General features: G+C 42.4%; 1 protein-coding gene across 2 annotated transcripts in view; it reads left to right on the forward strand.

The window, feature by feature from the left end:
- PRKAR1B (protein kinase cAMP-dependent type I regulatory subunit beta) overlaps nucleotides 1-23,546 on the forward strand; it is a 91,423-nt gene extending 67,877 nt beyond the window's left edge. For both annotated transcript variants that reach the window (XM_085074627.1, XM_085074626.1), the window contains exons 8-11: nucleotides 473-533; nucleotides 4,037-4,158; nucleotides 20,519-20,600; nucleotides 21,028-23,546. In XM_085074627.1, the coding sequence (XP_084930753.1) occupies nucleotides 473-533; nucleotides 4,037-4,158; nucleotides 20,519-20,600; nucleotides 21,028-21,200 (438 nt within the window). In that variant the 3' untranslated portion in view covers nucleotides 21,201-23,546. The remainder of the gene's footprint in view (nucleotides 1-472; nucleotides 534-4,036; nucleotides 4,159-20,518; nucleotides 20,601-21,027) is intronic.
- Nucleotides 23,547-24,399: the final 853 nt, after the last annotated feature.

Below are 24,399 nucleotides of genomic sequence, written 5' to 3' on the forward strand. Positions count from 1 at the left end.
GTACAGAATATTAACCAAGCTTACAGATAAACACATTTGGCATCTAAGAGTTTTTAACCTAAAAGGATGGGACCCATGAGGGGACATTTTAAATTTAATCCCATTTTGTAATTGCAAATAACCTCATCGGCAATGAGATATATATTGAATTAGCTAAACAGTTAATTGATGAAGTTCAGGCTTTAAAATGAATACCTGTAAATGGATACAATTCATCTGCAGTGTCCAGTAACACCAGTGAACTCAGTGAAATTACAGCAGGACTGAATCTGAGTCCTTCTGTCTTTGCTTATCAGCAATACAACTTGCCCAGACATTTTATGGGGAAACATTTGCCCGAGGCTGTTTACACTGGCTATGCTTAAAATTTGGAAGGGGAAGGAAAAAAAAAAAAAGGAGCAGCTGTAGGAAGAAATCACAAAAATACTTTGTGTAACATTCTGCCTCCTTTTTCTCTCTCCTGTAATAACAGGGCAGCACTCTGAGGAAGCGGAAGATGTATGAAGAATTCCTGAGCAAGGTCTCCATTTTGGGTCAGTTGCCCTTTGGAATTTGGCTGTTGGTTCCTCTGCTATTCAGGCTGGCAGGATGAATTTTGGTCTTTGATGGCGTGGGGGAAGCAGTGGTGCTCAGACAGAAGGTCTCACATTGTGTTGTTTTGGAAGGAACAGAAGTGTAAAAGGCCCTTTTTGTTTTTGCCATTCTTCCCTGTGCACTGACCTTGTGTTTGGAGCACATTAAAGGTGGAGCAGGCACACACTGGTACTTCCAGTGCCTGCTGCTGATTAAAGATCATGTGGGTAGAGCAGAAAGCACTGCAGAGATATGAATTTGTCAAAAAGTCCAGTTACATCCTCCCAGGGAACAGGTGAAAAACTTTTCCTGCAAGAATAAAATGTTCATGTGCACTAAACAAACCAACCTTACAAATGAAACCAGACTGGTCCTTTTCCTTCTGCACATTTTACAGCCCCTGTCTCACATTCTTAAAACATCTGTTTAGCTTCTTGTCCTTGGATTTTGTTTCCCTTTGATTAATGTGATAGCCACGAAATTTGGACATGTTCTTGATGGCCTTCAGTAGGAAAAACAACAAACCCATAATGCCTGACCAATCAATCACCATTAGGAGAACAAAAGCCTCTAATAAGGAGGACAGTGTTGGACAGTACAATGACTTGTTGATTCTGTAGGAGAAACATCATGTTTCTGCTGGGGCTGTTTGGAAAAAAACAATTCAGGATTTATTTACTACACAATTAAGGTATTTATATTCCTACTTTAAATTTTTCTGCTCTTTTTGTTTATGATATTCACCTACCATTCAAGCTGAGGTACCTGAAGTATGAGATTGTCTCAGTGAGAGCACACTTGAACTTCTGAGAGGTGCTATCCATGAAATTTTCAATTACATTTGAACCTCCAAAGTAAGGCCAAGTATGTTGCTCACTTATTAATGAAATTTTCATCATTTAAAAACCTTCTTTTATGCCTAATTTAAATCTTCCTAAATTAAAAGCACGAATTATACCAAATTACAATGAGTATTTAAAGAAAAAAAAAGGCTCTGTGCACCTGCACTAATGAGGAGCAATTACAACAATGAGACATCTCAAAACAATTTCAGAGTAGAAAGGTTATTCAGAGATGTGCTTCCTTAAACATGCGGTTTGCAATGTAATTAGAGCCTAATTTGTAGTGTGGCTTTTGAATCTCAGTTTAAAAAAAAAAAAAAGGAGGAAGGACTTTCGGATTTGAACCTTTTTTAAGTACAGAAAAGCAGTGAACAAAATAACACATCTTTGCAGGGACATGGAAATTTAGGTGAGATGTGTGAGGATCTCTCTGACATGTCTAAAAAGCAGATGACACCTGTGAAGCAGAAAGATATTTTAGAATTCTCAACACGGCGTTGAAAAGTCAACTTCACTTCATCCCTTAATGTGGTCAGAACTCAGTGATTTCCTGGTGGCAAAACCTCTACCTGCTTCTTACATATTTTTTTCCAAGGTCTGTCTAGTGTCTGTAATTAGCCATATAATTGCAAGAGCCACTTTTTTTCTTAAATCTAAGGATTTTTTTAGATTATCAGTAGTTTCTTACAGTGCATCAAACAAGATATGAAAGAACTAATTATTTTGAATTTTTCTTCTGGAGTTTAATTAAATATAAAGCCATGAACTGATATGTACAATTTAGACATTGCAAAAAAAAAATTGCATATAGTCTAATTTATTTGATACTTCAACTCTGCAACTAAAACTTGTAGAATATTCTCTATAATGTTCTGTTTGCAAGAATTATTAACCAATGTATTTGTAGTGGTACAGTTCCCTTAGACAAAAGAGAGACACTTCGTGACTAGAGCTAGAATTAGCCTTGAATTTTTCATAAAGCCAACTGAAGAAGTTTCAAGAGACTCTTTCTTTTCATTGTTAATTACTGAGTTCCTTAAAAAAAAAAAAAAGAAAGAAAAAGTCTTCTCTAGTCTATATGAAAGAGTTTTATGCTTATTTTTAGTCAAACAGAGCAGTTTTTGAATGTTGCATTGACAATCTGGGCTTAGTCTTTGACATTATTTCTTCTGCAGCAAAGGTCACAAACACACTAGGAAAGTGCTTTAGGTGGGGAAAATGTTAGAAACAATTCATTTCCCAAACAGCAACAGAAAGTGGCATAAAAACAGGAAGAAATGTGGCATAAAAACATGAAGATATGTCAGTCAACTCCAAACTTACCTTTGGTGCTGTGAGCACTTTGGCCTGGTTTTGTTACCAGACCCAGTGCCCTTCTCAGCTCAGCCAAAAGGCATTTTAACTTCTAAAAAAACAACTCTTTCACCCTCACATGATACTTCTAAGTGATATTTTGAACAAAATGGGGAAACCAGAGTCTGATGGAATGGCACAGATCTAATCCTGGTGTCAGAAACCATATCTTGACTTACATTAGCTCAATAATTCATAGTAAGTAGGAATCAGCAGAGCTCTGGGACATGAATTTCAGCCCAGCTTTTTGAGGCAGTGAAGGTTAAATCATTGTATTACCTGTTTCTTTTAATAACTTCTAAACCTGTAATTTTTCAGTCAAACCTGATCAAAGTACAAAAGTTCAAGTGCAATTCATTGTCTTGAATTCTCATGCAAATGGGTGTTGGAGAGAGACACAGGTGGAACTCTCCTCTCTGAGGGCAGGACAGGTAGGATCCACCCCTTGGGAAAGGCAGGGAAAAGCAGGGGAGATCAGTGTTTATGTCAGGGACACTGAGCAGCCCTGGAGGTGCCCTGTGCAGGCTGTCCCTTGCCATGCTGGGCATTTGGGGCAGGTGGGTGATGAGGAACTCCCATCACCAGGAGTTGGCTATGTTCACTCTGTTAATCCTAAAACAGACTGCTCATTTTTAATTATGGACATTTTTTGCAAGTTTTATCACTTTTCTCCCGCAAGTGGGGGAATGAAAACACTTTGCAAGCCATCCTGCTGGCAAATGAAGCAGAGGTGCCATTTCAAACATCCATAAATCTGGATACCTCTGGTCTCCTGCTGCTCGTGCCACCAAGCTCTGGCCATCAGCTCTGGTGGTGTCACCCATCCTTGAGGTGGACACTGCATCACCCACCCCAAACCCACCAGGAACAGGGAGCAGCTCTGATGAAAACACTGCAGGACTTGTCCTGACGCCTGGAGTGGGATGTGGAAAGGGAATCTCCCATGTCTCCAGGCAGCTCCTCAGCTGCTCCAGGCTGTGCCAGAGCCAGGGCAGTGCAGATCAGATCACAGGCACAGGGAACCTGAGCCAACTCTTCCTGTCCAACTTTTAAGATTGCTATCTGGGTGATTACTGAAGGCTGTGGCACAATGAATAAATACATTCATGTTTCCCAACTGGAGGTTCGTGAAAAGTGCCTGGATGAAAGAAATGTTTCTTTTATAACAAACCCGGGCATGGCAGAGCTGTCAGTTTAGATATGAATCTTCAGCCAAAGTTGGAGTGGAGTGTTTTTATAATATAGCTTTATGCTCTTCAATATTTCAGAGTCCCTGGACAAATGGGAGAGGCTGACAGTGGCTGATGCACTGGAACCTGTCCAGTTTGAAGATGGAGAAAAAATTGTTGTACAGGGAGAGCCTGGTGACGACTTCTTCATTATTACAGAGGTAAGATTGGCATCCTGATAAGCTCTGTCATTTCCTGGTAAAGATCAAGGCTGTGTCTTAAAGATATTTGGGTTCAGTTCAATCTCTTACTTCAGCATAAATCTAACTCCACGTAAACCAGGAGATCTACTCAAAATTCAAATGAATTCAGAGAGCAGTTCCACGGAATTGTCTTAAGTAGGACAATCTCCTTTCCAGTAAATTGAAAATGCAGAGGAATTTTGAGGTGTGTCTGGTGTCTTTGTTGTTTGAAGGTTTGTTTTCTGCAGGAGATTTTTCTAGTTCCAAATTTCCAATACTTCAGCAGGGCTGGTCAGCCACACAGTGCATTGATCATTGTTCCCAAAGGGACTTACAAGGGATATCACAAATGGACATCTGGGAACTGGAGACCTGATCAGAAACCAGAAAATTTGTTCTTTGCTTTGCCTTAAACTCAGTCCAAGTGGCTGAGCCATTTTCTTGTTTACTCTCACACAGGCAGACAGATCTGTCAGGCAGCTGAAAATGCTGACATCTTTTTGGGAGATTATCTGACACTTCAGTTCCACCCTCTCACTTCTGCAAACAGATGCTGACGGGGTTTCCCCCCCTCACTGCCATAAATATTTGGATCCTTCATATCTCATACAAGCACCAAGGCACTGTGATATAACAAGTTATAAAGAGGTATTAGAGACTCAGACTGAATAACAAGAGAGTATTAGGATAGGATTGTCTATGGACTGTGAGTGTTCCTGTGCAAATATATAGACCAGAAATAACCAACACATGGCTGTGGTGACAATTCCAGTGCACATGCCAGGCCAGGTGGTGGCACAGGGACTTGGAGGGAACTGGAATCCCTCCCTGGGGGAGAAGGTGGGTCAGAGGGGTGTGAGAAGCCTTGAGATCCAGCTGGATGTCCACAGAATGCATCCCTGGATCCATCAGGCTGCTGTGCAGGGATGTGATTGAAGGGGAAAGAGATCCTGCCCTACTCAGGTGGTGAAGAGCTTGTACAGCTCCCATTTCAGATTTCAAGGCCAACAGGATTTGCTTTGCTTGCTCTCTATCTGTGGATTTTTGGGCAGGTGCCTCTATGCAAAGCAGCCAGAATTTGGTTCATAATCAATACCTGAGCCTTAAAATTCCACCCTTCTTTCCTCTTGAGTGTTGAAAATACCTATTTTATGTATGAACATAGTTTTTCTTCAGTGCTCACAAAATTGTCAGTGCAAGTAACTCCACCTGTCTATCACACAGAGAGACTCTTGAGGAGCTTTAAATATGTGACAAGCAGTGTCCCTTCAAAACCATGGTGTCAGAATAAAGGAGACTAGATATTAGATAGGGAATCTTTTTTATTAAGAATATGTTTAGTGTATGAGAAAAATTCAGGAAATAAAGGTTTTTTCAGAAATGCGGAATTTTTATGTCTCCTAGTGATACTGAGTGTGCTGTTATTCCTTGCAGCAGCAGGAAACTAGGAAAATCTAATTTTCTTAGCCATTGAATCCCACGTGGAAAATTGGCAGCTTGCTTAAGAGTTACCAAGGGCCTTTATTTTCCCCTCTTGCTGAAACAGCTGTTAAGACTAGAATGGGTAGAAAAGCATTAACACTGCATTCTGTAGAAAGTATCTGCTCACCTCACCCTTCCACTGCAAATCTGACATAGTTTACCACTTTGGAAATTGCCTATGTTTTTTTACTTTGAAGAATGAACATCCAATATCAACTATTTCTTGTGCTGCAGTACTATTTCTGCCTGATCACACACAGTTTAAAGTTTATATTTTAAACCTGATTTTTACAGGAGTTTAACATCTTTGATGGTAAACTTTTCTGCAGGAAAATTGCTGCAAGTCACCAGGAACACATTATTCTACAACCTGGTCGAAAGTAGTTTTGGCTGGTTTGTTGTCACAATATGTTGAAAAGCCATTAGCTTCTTTCATATGCTTCTGATGTTTGTGGTCTTCTAATCCAAACCACCAGAAATTCAGCCAAATTGTTTGGCTGCTGTATATGCAGAAAACTATTTCATATCTCACTAAAATGCAGCCTCCTTTAGAGCACAGCATGTCCAGTCCTACAGAGCTAACTTGGCCACATGGTTTTTTGGACAAGGTACTCGTTTACCTTTTTATTTACTCATTTTGCAGTTTGATGCAGCCCAGAAAGGCAGCTGTGTCCTGGGCTGCATCAAAAGCAGCATGGCAGCAAGTCAAGGGAGGTGATGCTGCTCCTCTGCTCTGCTCTCTGTGTCCAGTTTTGGGGTCTCCTCCCCAGGAGAGGCCACTGGGATGGTCAGAGGGATGGAGCTCCTCTCTCATGAGGAAAGCCTGAGAGAACTGGGATTGCTCAGCCCAGAGAAGGAAAGGCTCCAGAGCAACCTAACTGTGGCCTTTCAGTACCTGAAGGGAGCTGCAAGAAAGATGGAGAGACTATTTACAAGGGGGAATGGCTTCAAAATGAAAGAGAGTAGGTTTAGATTGGATATCAAGACAAAATTCTCCCCTGTGAGGGTGGAGAGGCACTGGCACAGGCTGCCCAGAGAAGCTGTGGCTGCCCCATCCCTGGGAGTGTCCAAGTCCAGGTTGGATGTGGCTTGGAACAACCTGAATACTGAAAAGTGTCCCTGTGCATGGCATGGGGTGGAACGAGATGATCTTTAAGGTGATTTCCAACCCAAACCATTCTATGATTTATCTTTTTTCATAAAGCACAATCATGCCTTAGATAAGCCAGTTATCACTTTATAAAGCTTTGCTGCACCAGCATTCCAGATAGTGCTCACAAGTGGAATCTTGTGACTCTTTGCATAAAAGCTTCTGTAAGACACCCAGGACTCACCATGGATTTAAAATTGTTGAACTTCTTAAATTAGTCATTCATTTGTGGTTCGCCTGCTCTGCTGCCTTGCTCTGTGCCATCCCTCTGGGACATTGTAAGGACGTTGGTCCTGCCCAAGGACACAGCCTGTGAGTGAATTGGCACCTTCAGGATCTGCAGACTGAAGAGAAACCACTGAATCCTTTTGAAAGGGAGACTTATAGCCCCAGTGATGATCAGAACAGCAATTCCTGCTTTAAACCAAAAATATCATCCTAGTTAGGATGGACAAGAATATTTAGTCTCCCCTTTCTGTCAAGCAAGCACATTCACCTTTTCCCTGTATTTCTTACCATAACCTTTTTGTGATGGCTTTATGTCCTCCTTCCTATCTCCAGCATTGCACAGATTTTTTGGGGTCCAGGTTATGTGTGCATGGAAATGCTACAGTGCCCCTTGGAAAGCAAGGCTGCAGCAGGAGCTCAGCCAAATTATTAGAATAACAGAAAATGTGCACAGGGAAGAATCACAGGAAACCAGAGCTTTTTAAGTTCACTGCTCACAAAGCTTTTTATGGTTATTTTTCTGCTAAAAAGTCTAATGAGAAAAGTGTATACCCTGAGATTCCAGGACAGCTACAGTTTTTCTGCCATCCTAAGTCTTCACAGGCACCAGTAAGATGTTTACTTGCAGTAGTGGATTCTTTTCTGTTTAAATATCAAGCAGCCTTCAACAATATTTAGTTTTAATATTTAAGGGCTGTGGGGTTTTTTTCCTAGAGATAGAATTTTTGTAATGTTTATACCATATTCCTTAATGTGAAGATAGGATCAGATGTGAATATCTGCTTACAAAATCAAAGTAACGACTTCTGTGAGATTGATTTACTGCTCTTGAAACTGGTAATTAAAAAAAAAAAAAAGCAAAAGAAAAAGCAGCCCTGCAGTTTCTGTATTTTCAGATATTTCCAGGTCTTACTTTCCCACTATGGTTTTCACACAACAAACTCGGGCTTTCCCAGACCAGACAGATGTGGAATGTATCTGCTGGATTCCAAGGTCATGGAATTATCCCATATGAGATTCCTGGCACAGAGGTGAAAAACTTTAAGCACCATGAAACAATTGTTGCCATAAAGAATTACATTTTGGCAAGCGTAAATCATAACAGATGTACGGTTTCTAACAAATAAATTTGCAGTTGTGTCGTGCACTGCCACACTGTGTACCCAGCAGTGGGGAGGATTTATTCATCTGACTTCAGATAACGCAAATATTTTTAGCCAGCGTTTGAAAGTGGTGGATGCAAAGGCATGTGAGCTTTGTGGAGTTAAAAGTCCCTTTAAATGAAATGCCAGTTGAGCTGGGGCTGGTTTTATTCCCAGCTTGTGCTTTGCCACTGACTCCAGCTCAAACAGCAGCTCAAACCAGTGTAGTGGTGCTCTGAAACTGGGGAGAAGAGAGGTTTTTGCTGTTGTCTAGGTTACTGAGAAAGGTAGCGACAATAGTATTAAAAATAGCGGTTATGCTCTCTCAAGTTCAGCTTCCAGCTTGGCTGGGTGGCACAGTACCTCGAAGGCTGGAAGGCGGCTGCCAAAAATGCAGGACCTGCAGCCTGCTGGGATTTCCAGCTGCCACCCCTCCCCTGTCACATCACTGGCATCACTTGTCACGAGCGAGCACCGCCACTGACCCTGTCACGGGACTCACCCTCTGTGCTCAGGGACTCTTTGCATCTCAGCTGCACACTCAGAGCTTGCTGAACTGCTGCCAGATGGCCATAATACTCATAAAGTTTGACATGGCTTGAGAAAAAATGTGTGCACAGACACAAAGGCGTGCAGGTGGAGGAGGAGAGGATGGCAAAAGGTTTGTGACAGGGCCATGCTGCTCCCGAAGAGCACAGCTTGGAGCTGCCCTTTGAATGTGCAGCCTGTCATCTGCTCCCAGGACAGGTTGGTTTAAGTGGTGCAGAAAGCATAGAAATAAATCTGCATGAGAAGTAAAACATTTCCAATTAATAGCTGGTCGAGCTGCCCAGCAATCGCATGCAGCAGCCTAAAAATAAAAGACCTAAAAATAGAAGATAATTCACAGGAGACAATTCAAGGAGAAATGGACCCATGGTATCAAGGAGTTTGGCATTAGGCTTTTGCTTTTAGCTTAAAAAGTAGTATATTTAATTGCAGGTTGAGGTAAGTTACAGGGGGGTTGTTGCACCCTCCTCTGTAACTCCTTTGTGAAAAGCACTTTAAAAAATCTGAGGATTTGTGTTCTTCCTTATTATCCTGCTGGTTAGAGAGGATGCATGGTCGTGACATCTGATTTTCAATCTCACCTGTTCAGTCTGTGGGCAGAACATTGTCCTCCCTATTTCCCCATCAGTGGGAATAATCCTAATGATACTGGATAAAGGTGAGCAAAAGCTTAACGGGAAAAAGAATAAATATCTGTCACTACTGAAACCAGGCACTGGGAATAGCAAAATGGACACAAAAGAGAAAAAAACCCCAGTGGTAGTGCAGAAGTCTTCTCAAAATTAATGCACAGAGCCGCCTCATTGACAGAAATGAATCAAATGTATCGGTAATGATTATTTTTCCAGCACTATCCTTGGCTGATCACACTGGAAACAGCCCAGTAATCCTCAGGGGGGCTGTTCCTTCCATGCTGCTGTTGACATTTCAAGTCAGGGCCACAAACTGGCTCCGGTCTGGGCAGGATCCGCCGTGAGTTCTTGACGAGAGTGTACTTGAGATAGTGTCCTGTAGGTGAAATCAGTGTTTCCAGCCCCGCTGACACTCTTGGCACACTCTGCACAGATGCAGTTCAAAGCCTTGCTAGGTGGAACAGTGTTTGTAAACTCTTCCTGCCATGGTAACTTGCCCCTGCCTGAAGGGCACCTGGTCCTGCACAGAATTGGGCTTTTCTGTAGGAAAACTCAGCTTGGGTCTTAAATCACACAACGAGCATCTGAAGATTTATGATTTAAAAGCTCCTTAAGAAGGAAAAGGAAAAAAAAAAAAAGAAAGAAAAATAATAGCCCAATTGTTTCCTGCCCTAAATCGTTGCTCTTTGACATTCTAACCTAAGAGAGACCCCTTTGGCACCTACCCCTGTGACAAGCAGGAGAACTACAAAGTAAACTCCTTCCGTAGGGATAATGAAGTCACTGCCTTAGGCACACTCTGCTATCACACCTGATAATCTCTTTAAAACACACTGCGATTAATTATTAATTAGGAAGATGAATGTTGTCTAGAAAAGGAGTTTCAAAGGCTACAAATCTGAACTGCTTAGTGTTACCAGGATTTTGTTGATACCGAAAATGTTTGTCAAAGGCAGTCTGCAGCGACTCCTAATGTACCCAATAAACAAAATATCCTGAATAAACAGAGCCAGCAGGCACCAGGGCTCTGTACTCTGCTTATTTTTAACTGCACAGACATTGTTCCCCACAGAGCTCTTACAGGAAGGGGACATTCAATTTTCTTGATATCTCCCAGTGGTGCTGGAGTGACAGCATTTCCATTGGCCCTGCTGCAGAGCTCCTCTCCATTTTTAATGGCCAGCTGATGTCAAAGATGGAAACTTGGGTGTGTGTGGTTAGGTCCCATCCTGGCTAGGGATGGAGGTGAAGGATTTTGCTGAGTCAAAGGGACTAAAATGTCCCTTTGAACTTGTTGAACTCAATTTCACTTAGACTTCCACGGGCAGTGGATCAGGCTGCTCATCCATGGGATAACATGTCATGGAGCAAATGGCTGCTCCCTTTCTTCTTCCCACCAGCCATGGAAGAGCTGTCAGTGACTGCAGCTTTTGGCCTTTCCTTCCAGCTCTTTCTCCAGCCTCACTAATAACTACTGCAATGCAGTTACCTCTGGTGAATTCTGCAAAACCTGAAGCCTCAGAAGTGATGCACGATGGAGCATTTTCCTAACAATTTTGTGAACCTTCAAATTAGCCACTATTTCTAGTCTATTTTAGAGCTTTGCAGATTTTGTTCCTCATTTGTGGCAGAAACCAGGACAACTGTATGTAAATTCTGTGAGTTGCTATGAACCCAGAGAGTGGAGAATAATATATAATAGTTTGAAAAAGTACAGTTAAAAAAATACTGTCAAACCCAGTCATGACTCAATCTTGAGTCCACAACCAGAATTAAGTCCTCTTGCTTCATCCTTCTGTAAAACCATTAATGTCAGACAGCTTTTATATTAGGAAAATGAATATTTTTAAAAAGAGTTCTGATGGAAAGGAAAACTGTGTAAAAGCAATGTACAAAGCCAATAGTTTGTGTGATGGAAAAGAATTTTCCCCTGGATTGGCCCCTCCACATAGTGTGAGATAAATAATTTTATAATTAAATAATTTTAAGATTTGTAATAACTGTGGTTTATAACACATGTAACCTTTTAAGCAGCTCATTCCTTCTTACCTACATGAACATCTCATGAAGGTCATGGGGTTTTTATCCTCACCACACTTTGTGATGAGGTGTGTGAAACAACTTCCATGTTGCCCGGTGTGATCTGAAGCACAGGCATAAGAATTGGGAAAGTTCTTCATTCCTGCTGAAAACAATCAATGGGAATTAGACACCTTAAAGGTCTGGACTTTCATGATTTTGCTAAGGGAAGGTCTAAGGCAGAGAAGCCCTGATAGCCTATGGTCAGCATCCCATCATTAATGGACCATCCTGATTCCTTGAGTTTCAACATTACCACCCAAAAATCATGGGTGTTATTTTCTGCTCCAGGTTACGTGGAAGTCACTTTGTATTGCTGGCAGACATGTGTTGATTTCTTCCCTTGTTTTTGTAGAAAAGCCTTTCATAAATCAAAGGCTGGCAAATAATAAAAATCCAAGATTATTTACTGGCTAAAGGAATATTTGCAGTGTCTTTGGCTCCGTAGTTCAAAGGATTTGTCTTCTCTTGGAAAGTCGCCCTAGAACTGCTGATCCTTCGCTCTAACATAAAAGCTGTCCCAGGAATGATGCTATCAGCAGTCCCTGAGGGCTGAAATGGCAGCTGAGGAGTGATGTGCTGGTGGTCTTCCAGGACACTGGGGGTGAGGACATTGCTTATGTCAGCACCATGAGGTACACACAGGACCTGCTGGGCTGCTCGGTGTCTTTGGGAGATTGATAAACTTAGGTCTTGAAGCACAATTCCCAGGAGGATGCAGTGTAGCCACACTGCTCCCAAAGGCTTAAAAGTAGTTTTCCCAGCCTTTTTCACACATGCTATACCCAGCATAAAAAAAAAAAAAATGTATGAATGTTTCCCCAGTTCACTTTTGACATGACAACTTGTGTAGGAGTCTCCAGTCTCATTCAGCTGTAATTTAAAACATCTGATTTGTAAACCCATAAAACTGAAGTTTTTGCTGGGATGACAGACACACCCTGGCCCTGTACCACTATGGGATACATGGAAATCAGGGAAATCATTTGGTGTGAGAAGTAAACCCCAAAGTTAGTAATTCATTCAAAGTTAGTTTCATTCTTAATATATGCATTTATCCATTTGAATTTGCATAAAAATCAGAGCGCAAGATTTTCTCCATGTGACATTTTGCTGAGCTAATTCCAGATTTAGGGTATGCTTGGTGCTCTTTAGTCCTGTCCAGCAGTGTTTGCCTACCAGGGAAGTCTGCAAAAGCATTGGAGGTTCACAGGTAATGAAAAGCCTCTCCATGGGAGTGAGGAGAGCTGCACAGGTTGTTTACCCCTCAAGGCTTTCAGGATCCCCAAAACCTCCTTTGGCACTGGAGCCTGAGCTCACAAGCCCTGATTCAAAGCACTTAGTCAACATGAACAAGAACTTTATGGCCCCAGGCATGTTAAATCTGAACTGAAATTAAAGGCATATGCTGTGTCAGGAGCTGGGAGCTCTGTCTTGAGGAGAGCTTCTCTCTCTTCAAGCAAAAACACTGCAGTGTAAACAAGACCTGAAATATGGTGGTGCTCAACCTAGAGGAAGAGAAATGGAGAATTTCCCAATCCCTGCTGGAGTTCATCCCTTTCTCTGGACCATGTTAAAGCTGTCCCTTAGTGGAATAGCTTTTGTCCTTCCTCTGCAAAGATATCATTGAGCAGACTGCAGATTTCCTGCAAGAATGTAGCCCTTGGGGTTCCTTCATTAGCTGTGCAGCGCGGATTTTCTGGACCCTTCTCAGTGTGCTCCAGGATGAGGCAACTTTGAGTTTCTGAGGTTTTTTTCTTCAGAATTTCAGAATTTGGTCCTCTGAACACACAAGATTCACCAACTGAAAAGACTTAGAGAGACCTCTCCCTGGGGGATTTTTCTGATCTCTGTGATAAACTCTCTTCTCTCCTTTCCCTGGTTTACTCCAAGTTTTATTTCTTGCTCAGAAGCTGCTGCCCTCGCTGGCCACAGCTGCTCTCCCAGCCCTGGTCACACCATTAGTTATGAGACTTTAATGACAATGTCTGTCTCAGCCTTTTGCTTGGTCTGGTTACTTCAGCATCTACAGAATGTTTTCACAAAGAAGCAGATGGTGGTAGGAGTAATTGGGCCGTAAAACAGCATTAACAGCTAAAAACGATTTTCACCAGAAAGGATTTTGCGGGCAGGGTGAGGGAGGTTCAGCACTGTTTTCGTGTTTTCTCTCCCATACATTCACCCCTGCCCTGGCTGTAGGTGGTAGCTAGCTGCTTCCAGGAGATGAGCCCTGTCAGGTCAGTCACAAATATGAACAGTTGATGAATAACCCATTATAAAGTCACTTTTATGTTGACTCAGTGGACGTTTCCTGGCTTCAGAGAGAGTCAAGATAATGGCTAGCTTTGTAGAAAGAAAGAATCTCTAAAATGCAACATTTTTTTTCCTTTGTGACTTTTATTGCTTTGTACGCTGACATGTCTGAGGGAGGAAAACAGGGCCTTGTTGCCAATAATCCACAGCGCTTGGCACAGACGGTCTTTAAAATCTGGCACCGGGATGAATATTAATTCAGTTGTTTTCCCACAGAAGCTACTGATTAGTCAAGGCCAAGTATCCCTGAGATGATTCATTAAAACCAACATCTGAGCCCACCTTTATTGAACAGCTCTGCTTCTTGTCACCCCTGCAACAGGTGACTGAGTGTGTGATGGAAGGGCGACCAAAATCCCACAATGGACTAAAGATAAAAATGCAGAGGAACCCAAAGGCTATGGTGCAACTGCTTCCCAGCTTTCTGGGCATGGAGCCAGGACAACTAGCCAAGGAGGATCACACCCCAGGCAAGGGGTTCCTCCCAGGGCTCTGAGCTGGTATCCTTACTCCTCTGTCACCATCCCCTTGCTCCCAGGCTTCCCATCCCACATGGCAACTGGTGGTTTGAAGAAGTGTGGCACTGGGGCTTTGGTGTTCCTCTGTCTGATGATGGGGATGATGATGATGACTGCTGATGAAGTCATGAGTCCCCCAATGTGTGGATACACCTCTGCATGGTCCAGCCTGATGGTAGTTCTGCTGCTGTGGCTCAAGGGCAACAATTTGAAGCCAATATAGTATCAAACTTAAAGTTTTGCTCCTGTAAAGTCTTTCAACAGGAAAGGCTTAACAAACAAACAAACAAACACAAATCCCAATTTTTTTCTTCTTTGTGCAAAACCCACTTTATTTTGCCTGAGTATTGCAGGGATCTCCATGCACAAAGCAAACTGCAGTTGTTGCAATTTCTTTTGGCTTTTCACTGTGTTTACTGGTCTCTGCCTGAATCTTGACTTCTTCTATTTAATAACAACATTTCTTTTACCTCAAGAGGAATAGGTGGGTACAGCACAGGTTTAATGCAGGCTGCATCAAAGAAATACTGAAGGGAGAGATCGTCTGAGATACTGCAATAGGAGGATGAACAAAACGACTGAAAAGGTCTTCCCGTGTCAGACATCTATGATTTTAAATACTGAACGATCAAGACAAAGGCATTTCCTGGTGATTAATGATGGGCTGGGTGTAGTCATGTCTGGGCCTTAACCCTGGCCTCCTGTATATCCCTAGGAAATGCCCTGTGGCTTAGTTCTTTCTGCTGTTTTAAGCTACACTTGCCTTATGATTGATTGTCGTTTTTAAAAGTACCTTAATGTTTGTGGCTATTTTGGTGACTGCTCTAGACAGCTTTGTTCCTCTCTCCCGGGTCTGGGTGTTATTCCTAAACTAATATTCCTAAACTAATATAAACATGTCTGAATAGCAAAGAGCTGGGAGTTTAGGCACATGTAGGGCAGTCTGGCGCAGGTGTGATATAAAACACACAGCAAACTGCAGGGTGTTTGATAGCAGTCGTGGCTGGAGAGATGATGTCCAGGACCTCTGCCAGCTGGGCAGTGACAGGTGCTTTCCATCTCTGCTAGAATTTGATGTGCTTTAGTGCTGTTGAGAATGATTGCCAGGGAGATTAATGTCATATTGACAATGTAATGATGGTCACTGAGAGTGTAAATGTGCTTTTGGCAGCACTGCTCTCTTGAGGAGACTGGGTGAGTATCAGGGTGCACAGCTTGTTACTCTAACATTGCCTTTAGAGCTCCTCTGACCTTGCAGTATTAATCCTAACCAAATTCCCAAGGTGCTGGCTTCCTGAAAATCCCCTGAAATCAGTGCAGCTCCAAATTTACAGAGTCACAACCAAATTAAAAAAGCTGGATGTGTAAAATGTTGCATATTTGTCCTCAAAACCTCTCTGCAGTTTATTAGCTTGGGCACTGCCCTCTGTTGTATTTGTAGTGAATCCTCATGGATGCAGAAAAGAACAACTGGACCAAAATTGTTTCAGGTTTCACATGAGACAACAGAACTGATTTTTATGACCCTGTTTTAAAGTGGAAGGTGAAGCACTGGCTGAAAGGTCTCCCAGATTCACCAGGCAATCGCTGTTTCATAGAATCATAGAATGGTTTGGCTTGGAAGGGACTTTAAAGATCATCTAGTTCCAGCTCCCAGGAATTTCATAGCATTTTGAGCTTTTGGCTCTCCATAAATTAATGATTTGGAGATGCTGGAGGAAGCAGATATGATTAAAAAAGGTGCAATTTGATATGGTTGTGGCTGTTACGGTGTAGGAACATGGCCCTGACAGTGTTTGCAAACAGGTGAATGTGGATTTTATTAGATATACCTGGGGAAATAGGCAACCTGAAGACAGACATGTGCCCGAGAGCTCTCCTCCCTTTTTCTAGCTCTGCTTGTTGATCTAATAAAATATATTACTTCCACAACCCCTGTCTTGCCTGCAATTAAATGAAATCCTCCCAGAATCATACTGTGTGACAGATCTTTTAATTCATTTCAGATCTGCTGTAGCTCCATCCAGTCCCTCTGCTTCGCCATGGGAGCAGCGGTGTTTTGTGCCACTGCACAGCCCCTTTTGTAGTAACTGTGCAAAGATTTAATAGCAACACATCAATGAGGGTTTGTGTGGCTGTGGAGTGAGGGGAAACTTATCTTTTGAACGTGTGAATTATGGAGTGTGCGGATTAACAAAGTGAGAAAGAGCAAAGGTATGTTCAGAGCTGCCATTGATGGAGTTAATGGCAATCGCAGATGGATCAGCCTGACCTTTCCATCTCTAATTCCATACACTGCACTGCCCTTTGTGCTGGGTGGTGAAGAGGAAAATAAAATAGGCTAGAAAAACTTTCTGAGCTCAAAACTAGGATAAAAATGTCGCATTTCGAGGCCATGGGGAAAAAACCCGTCATCTGTGCTTTTTTAGAAAAAGCAGTAAGTTAAAAAAGTATGAAATAAAACTGGAAATATAAAGTAGCAACTTCCTGATTGTGAAAATTGAAATTATTTTCTTATTATTTTAATAACTTCTCCTTTTTAATAATTATCCTTTATCCCAGATGGAGCCTGACTATATTTTTTACTGTTGGCTATATCTTTAAAATGGTTAGACCAGCAAAACCAATCAATCAGCATGACTGTCTTTTAAACCAAGAAGTTTCTAAAAATGTGCTGCGTTTCCCATCCCACCCCCTGCCCCTGGTGAAGCCCATCCTGCACTGCCTGTCCCACCCAGGGGTAGCATGGGCTACCACATTTTGCCTTGTGCTGCTCTGCAGTGATCCCATCTGATCCACTGAGCTGGAAGAGAGGAAAAGAAATACAGGATTTCAGTTTTTAGCACCATGAATCATACTGGCCTTTTGTAGCCAGGCTCCTTAGGCCAGCTGCTGGCTATAGGATTGATACTTTAATATAAAAACAGGGCTTCTGAAGCAATTAGTGCTTGTAAATATCTGCAGGATAAGCCTGGGAATCCCAGTGTTGATCCAGATGGGGCAGTGCCTTCCCACTGTAGAATGTCTCACTCATCTACCCGAAGGGTCTGAGAGTTTAAAAGTGAAACATCTATCAAAATCTCATTACTTTGGAAAGGATGGGAGCTCATGGATTATAAACCTTAATTTATTTTTTATATCTTAAATCACGGCGCCATATCTGAGGCATAAATTTGTGCAGAACAAACTGCTGAAGCATTCTGAAGGAGTTGAATAAACACTCCAGAGCAGTGCCAAAGGGAGCAGGCAGGTGCGTGGGGTGAGGATGGCAGAGAGGTGCTGATGGCACAGTGCTCTGGGAACTCCTACTCTTGTTGTTTTTGCAATAAGATGCTCGTATTTACTTGGAGGAGAGGAGAGAAGGTTAATGCTATCAGTTTCTGGGAATACAGGCACTCCCCAGTGACTGAAAGAGAATATTCCTGGATCCCCCAAAGACCATAATTTCACTCCCAAGTGTCTGCTGGCAGAAAGACATGCCTGTCTGCCTTCACTTTAATATCATCACGAGGGGCTGATTTATTAAATGGTGTCAGCCTTCTCCACAGTCTTTGAGCTCGTGCTCTGTAGGGTTTGCTTGGTGGTGTAGGAGGCTGAAATGGGTATCACTGTACAGTATTTTAAGTTGAGCAGCACTAAGCAGTCTGATCCTGCAAATCTAGGATCATGCAGCTTGTTTCAGAGATTGATCTTGCCAAGTTTTGTGTGTCATTTAAGGAGAAGTCTTTCCCACCGAGACCAAACGTGTTTGGGAGTGAGAGTGATAATCCCCTGAATCCTTGCTAGATAATGCCCTTACCTCCTGGGACAGGGCCCAGAGGATTTATTCAGTTCTATCATTTGGGGGAGGTGGCGTTTGCTAAAGCACAAGAAGGACACAAAGCTCAGAAACTCCATCAGAAGGATGTGACTACTTCAAAGTAAAATGAAAATCAGCCACAAATCTTGGGATGAGGGCAAAGGTAGGGGTCAAAATTGAATTAATTTGGTATGACTATTATATATATATATGAGTAATAAAGAACTATTTCTGTAGTTTTTTACTCTGTAATATTTTATTCTGTAATATTTTATTTTGTTTTCCTCTTTATTATTTAATTTCTGTATTATTTTTTGCCCCATTTACACTGTCTGCAACTGGACTCTTCCTCTACTACAGTCAGAATAGTGCTGATTCCTGAGATAAGACACACACAGTGAAGGTGATACAGCCAGGCAATTATAAATACATCTTTGTTTCCCAGGGTGGACAGTCTTCCCGTGAAGGTCACTGTGACAATGTTCCAGGATGTCCTTGTGGAGCTGGTGGCTGGTGCAGCGAGGGGCCAAGCAGTGTAATCAGAGCTGACATCTGGGTGCTCGCTGTCAGGGCTTCAGGAAACTTGTTTTGCTCTGTGATAGACCTGCTCTGGCTGGGCAACGGGAAAAGCCTATGTGACTGTTAAAACAAGAGGGGAAAAAAAGATGGATCTGGAATATGCATTGCTTTATCCTGCCAAGCCAAGTGTTTATTGTGGAGGCCAGACACATCTGTCCTTCTCCAGCAGATATGGTGTTTCTTGGATTAAAAAGGCCGACTGTAGTGGAACAGTGGAAGAAATTGCTTCAGAAGGCTGACTTACTGGAGTCCTATATCACATGGACCCTGTCAGAAAAATATTAGCAACAACAAAAGCTGACACTCAGGGAGATGAAAGCAATATTGCTTGGTATTGTGATTACCTTTATAGCAATGTGCTGAAGGTGAGCAGTGGGGAATTGAGTCCTTTCTTCATTTGACCTGGGTGGTCACTGTGATTACTTCAGGGAGTTTTTTTTGTTTTATGTAATAAAACATCTGTAATAAAAGATTTTTTAAAAATAGTTTTGGGAAAGGAACTGGAGACATGGATTGCAGACAGCTATTTGGGTCAAGGGGTTAGGTTTTTGCCAGGCTCCAGATGGAGATAGAGAGGAGAACAGGGGCTGGAAGTGACTCTGAAGTTGAGTCCATCTACACTGCACAGGCAATGAGAACAGCACCACCTTACTGAGCTGCACCTGATCCAAAGTTTGGCAAGAGAGTGATTGAGGCAGGCATTATTCCCTGTGTGGGATATTTCTGAGACTGCTGCTTGTGAATGTGGGTTTGTTCTGAAAGCTGCAGCAAGTGTGAATAACAACGCTCGTCACACTATCTCTGCATTTGCATGCCCTTGCAGATTTACTGGAAGATCTTGGAAAACTGTAGCTTTGGTGGAACAATTTAGTTATATCAAGGATAAGGATTTTTTGGGGAAACGTGACAGAAGAGATAAGATTTACCTTCTGGAGGTGCACAAGTTTCTTTTGGTCCAAGAAGGCTGAGGATATTTGCAGCTGGTGAATGTTCACTGAATACTCTGCACTGGAGGGAAGTTTATTTTTTTCGGTTCAAATCAAAATATGTTAACATTTGGCCTTTTCCCTATGCGTTTGGTTTGGACTCAGAAGATATTCTCATATGTTACTGTAATTTTTTTCCAGAAAAGCAGATACCTTCTCTGTTCCTCTACAAAAAGCTTTATGCCACAATAATTTAAGATTTCCTCCAGGTCAGAATATTTCTGCATGTAAAACCTCTTTGAAGGTTTAAATAGATTGTAACTGAGTTTTGACATGTATTAGCACGTGTCAGGTACAGCAGTTATTAAGAGTAGTGGAGACAAGGCACATTCCATCTCTCAGAGACTGACTCGCAGGTGTCCAGATCACTACAGGCCACGAGCAGGCAAAGCCACTGAAAAAAAATCACCCTTTGTTGCAACAAGCATTTAAAACTCCTTTTACCACCAATTTCAGCAATAGATCAGGTGAGGAATAAGCTCTTACAAAATCATGTTCCAGTATTATGCCTGGGAAAACTGCCTTTTTATTCTTTTTAATGTAAACCTTTTCTGTGTTTCTCTCTCTCTCTCTCTAAGATTCTGCATCCACACAGAACAGGTTTTAAAATTATATTAAAGCACACATTTGCCCAGCATGATGTGCATTAGTTAAATAGGAGTTCCTGGGTTCTGTCCTGTTCCTCTCTTGTTTATGAGCTGAATATGTCTGCATCCAAACAAATAATTTGATGGATTTTCTTTTTTTTAAATCCTTTAATTCCTTTCATTCATATATCAGGAAGGAGTGTGATACGCAAAAGGAAATACTCAGGCCTGGGTACTTTTTAAATCAGACCAGGTTTGAGCAAAGCCAGCTGACTCCCTGCCCTTCTCTTCCCAGGGCACAGCCTCCGTCCTGCAGCGCAGGTCTGACAATGAGGAGTATGTCGAAGTTGGAAGACTTGGTCCATCTGATTATTTTGGTAAGAAAATTCAGCTAAGCATGGTTCAGAGAGACAGGCACGTCTGGGTCAAGTACTCATTGTCCTAATTAGTGTTCCACTCTTACATGCAAGGGGTTATGCACAGGTCAGCCGCTGCTCTCAGCGATGCTCAGAGATTTCAGGGAAGCTGAATCCATTCCTTGGTTTACACCAGCGTAGCTGACAGGAGACAGATCCAGAATCAGCAAAACAGTCTGAAAGCATTTGTTTTCAAAGGCATTTTACACGCATGCATTATGCATGTGTAATGCATTTGTACTGTCAACAGAATTATGTAAAGTGTCTATCAAGAGATATATAAAGGGAGATATTCTACAAGCAGAGCGATGGGATGGCGGAATATGCACCCTCTGAAAAAGAGGAGGGTGTGTGACAGCGTGTGACAGCGTGTTGTCCCTGCTTCCAGGTGAGATAGCCTTGCTGCTCAACCGGCCCCGGGCAGCCACGGTGGTGGCACGTGGACCCCTCAAGTGTGTGAAGCTGGACCGGCCTCGCTTCGAGAGAGTGCTGGGGCCCTGCTCGGAAATCCTCAAGAGAAACATTCAGAGATACAACAGCTTCATTTCGCTCACCGTCTAAATGATTCCTCTGGAAAGCTGCCTTCGTGTGACCTTGTGCACTTAAAGTTTGCTCTGTGCAGCTCCATAGCTTTATGAAGAAAAAAAAAGAAGTGTGCATTTTATGTGTATTTTTTTTCTGTTTATGTCACGTAGTGGATGTCAGCTCAAATCTCATGTTTCTTGGAAGTGGGAAGATAACTGAATAAGACTAGCTTTGGGGAAGATTGGGGCTCTTCTGGGCTCTTGGCTTGCAGACAGGATTTTTACCTATTGTTGGTCCATATAGCTTAAACCTGTGGGTTCAACTATTTAAAATACATATGAATTTCTGTTTTATTATCTTTAAAGCTGGTCTTATTCACCTTTTGTTGAGGTTCTTTGATCAGGTGATGTGAAAGGTGACCCTGCCCATGGCAGGGGGTTGGAACTTGATGGCCTTTCAGGTCCCTCCCAACCCAAACCAGTGTTATTCTGTGATATCTCTCTGCCTGCCACTTCTAAAAGACTTTTCACTGGTTATGGACTGGGGGGTTCTGAAATCCCGTGGGATGAGTGGCAATCTCATTCATGAGATGCAGTTTAAGGGGGAAGGTTGGAGGAAGGTTTTGATCATTCCAGCAAGCCAGGGAAAAGTAAAGCTTTTGAGTGGTTTTGTGTGTGGCTTAGATATTGGGGCCATATTCCTCCATGTCACAAACCCTTTTGGGTCTGCTTTGTAGGATTTGCTCAGGCAAACAGCCTGCTCCAGTCTTCTGGAGGTCAAGGGACAATGTTTTGTAAGAATTCAAATGGAGCCTTTAGGACCTAAGTTATTTGTCCTCAGCTTTTTTTAAATGAGGGTTTACATTGGACTCATTAGAAGTCCAATGGGGGTTTCTCTGCTGAATTAAGTGGGCTTCAAAACTCAGCAGAGTGTCCTCAGCAACTTCTCTGAACATCATATGACATGCTGAAGAGATGGTGCCAGGTGCACATCAGGGACAAATACAGCAGCTTGTTTTTAATAAGGTCCACTTAATTAAATTCAAATGCCTTTCTTCTAGTATATGACTAAATTTTAAAATTTTTTAAAAATTTTCTGAAAGCCAAATAAGTGCTTCAAAATGCTGCTTCTCCTCCAAAAGACAGGTGTTGTGTAGCAAAGAGCACCAGGATCCTGGAGCCCAGGTCCCTCCAGGGGCCTCACAGCCTTGCTGGCAGTCACTGCTGCCCTGCCTAGACATGGGGCTCCTCCTGAATGGAGCTTTTTGCAGATCCCTCGAGGCTGGATCTGCACAGCCCTCAACGATGGGATCATTTGGATTATGCTTTGCAAAGCTTTATCTTTGCAGGTAAACTTCTTGTTGCCAGCAGCAGCGAAGCTCTGCATCTCAGCCACCCTAAACAGCACTGCCTGCCCCTTCAGTTGGGGCAAAACTCCATTTCTTCTTTACAATAACATTCTTCTGAATAAATACAAACTTTCTGTACCTTTGGCATGCCAAAGGTTATGCAGTGAAACATGGCAGCAATCTCCCTTTTGAAACTAGAGGTGTAGGTGACCTTGGCTAAATGGCTAAAATGACTCCTACTCACACACAGTATGCTTTCTTCTTTGGAATTAACAAATACTAATTGGACACTTTCCTGTTGACTCCCACCAAGGGCCCAATATTCCAGTAGCTGCCCGCAGTGGTTCTCGCAGAGCTAAAAAGCTTCTCAGCTTCACGCTCTTCTCATCACTTAAAGGTGCTTAATTTATTTCAGCATAATTTCGGTGGTCCCGTTAGTGTATATTCGTTGCTGCTATTTATTATGATTATGTTATGCTTCTTGCACGTGTTATTAAATATGACCACTCACAGTTTCCAACCTTGCAATTTTTATCACCTACATTTATATAGGCAGACCCCCATTCTATATAGATAGGTCAATATATATGCATTTGGCTATTTGCTGCACTGTTTTTGTATTCTCTTGTGCAATTTTTAAAAGAAATATTTTTTAAAGGTTACCAGTCACTCAAGTATGTTCTTTTACCTGTTGCATTTCTGTTGTGTTGGTAAAAAAATTGTGAGTGTTTCGCATAATATGCAGGACACATCTCTTGTCAAACTCCAAGTATTAGCCTCACTGTTTAGAAGTTACTCGAGCACACAGACATACTGCAGATTCTTTGCTTTAAACCTTTACAGCTCATGGAAAATGCATTTGAATTACGGTTCTGTTATAAGCAATCTCAAGAGAAACGTAACTGTCTAACACCAGGATTCCTGTGCTTTAAGTGGAACAAAATGATATTCAGTGACATTTTGAAGATAATTGTAATATTTGCAGTGGATGATGGGACAGGATTAAGGTATGAATAAAATTCTTCTACGTTGTATGTGGCCATTGTGGGTTTATTGCTAATGGAAGTCTGTGTGAGTAGATGTCATGTTCCAGTTCAAATCTGCATATCATCAAAACTTTGAGCTCTACTGAAAATAATCAGATGCAAAGGGACAAAAAATAGACTAAGATTCCCAGTGCTATATATAGTAATGGAAACCAAACTGGTTTTGTGGAGGATTAGCATGATGGAAAAAAATTCATCTGTTTAAATGTAACCATATATGTCTGTATAAAGAAACAGGGGTCCAAGGTGTCTCTGGGACCTTCCTGTTGTTGTCCAGGTGCCAGCTGTGAAACTCTCAGGACTGATGCTGAGCCTGCTGTACATCCAGGGGGTACACCTGGGGAAAAATAGGCTCTTTCCTTCTCAAATACCACTGCTGCTCCTTTTCCCCCAGTATCATAGGCAAAGCCCATGGTCCCAACCACACCAGGGATCTGTCCCAGTCATTGCTCTCAACTTCTGGCCACACATGGATTTTTAGAAGTGTGATTGCCCTGGGACTGAAGTGTAGCCCCATTTTTGGCACCAGAGATGTACTTTGCTGCTGCCATGGCTTGTGCTCATGCTGTGGGCTAGCCATGAACTACACTGAGGACAAACTTCTCAGAGAAGAGAGAGCCTCCAAAGGAACCACCTGTACCTCATGCATCAGGGTGCAGGCATGGGTTGAAGGACTGGAGAGCATGGCTTCTGGGTGAGGAAGAGGTGTTCAGTGTGCTGGTAGTGCCACCCTCCCTACCAGAGCTCTATGTGGCCACATCAGTAGGTGTGTTGTGGTCCAAGCTCGGGTCCAGAGCTGGAGCTGCCACCCCAGAGCAGAGGGCAGGGCCAGTGGCACTCC

The sequence above is a fragment of the Lichenostomus cassidix genome, chromosome 14 (genome assembly GCF_008360975.1).
Source record: "Lichenostomus cassidix isolate B80296 chromosome 14, HeHo_3.0, whole genome shotgun sequence".
NCBI classification, from domain to species: domain Eukaryota; kingdom Metazoa; phylum Chordata; class Aves; order Passeriformes; family Meliphagidae; genus Lichenostomus; species Lichenostomus cassidix.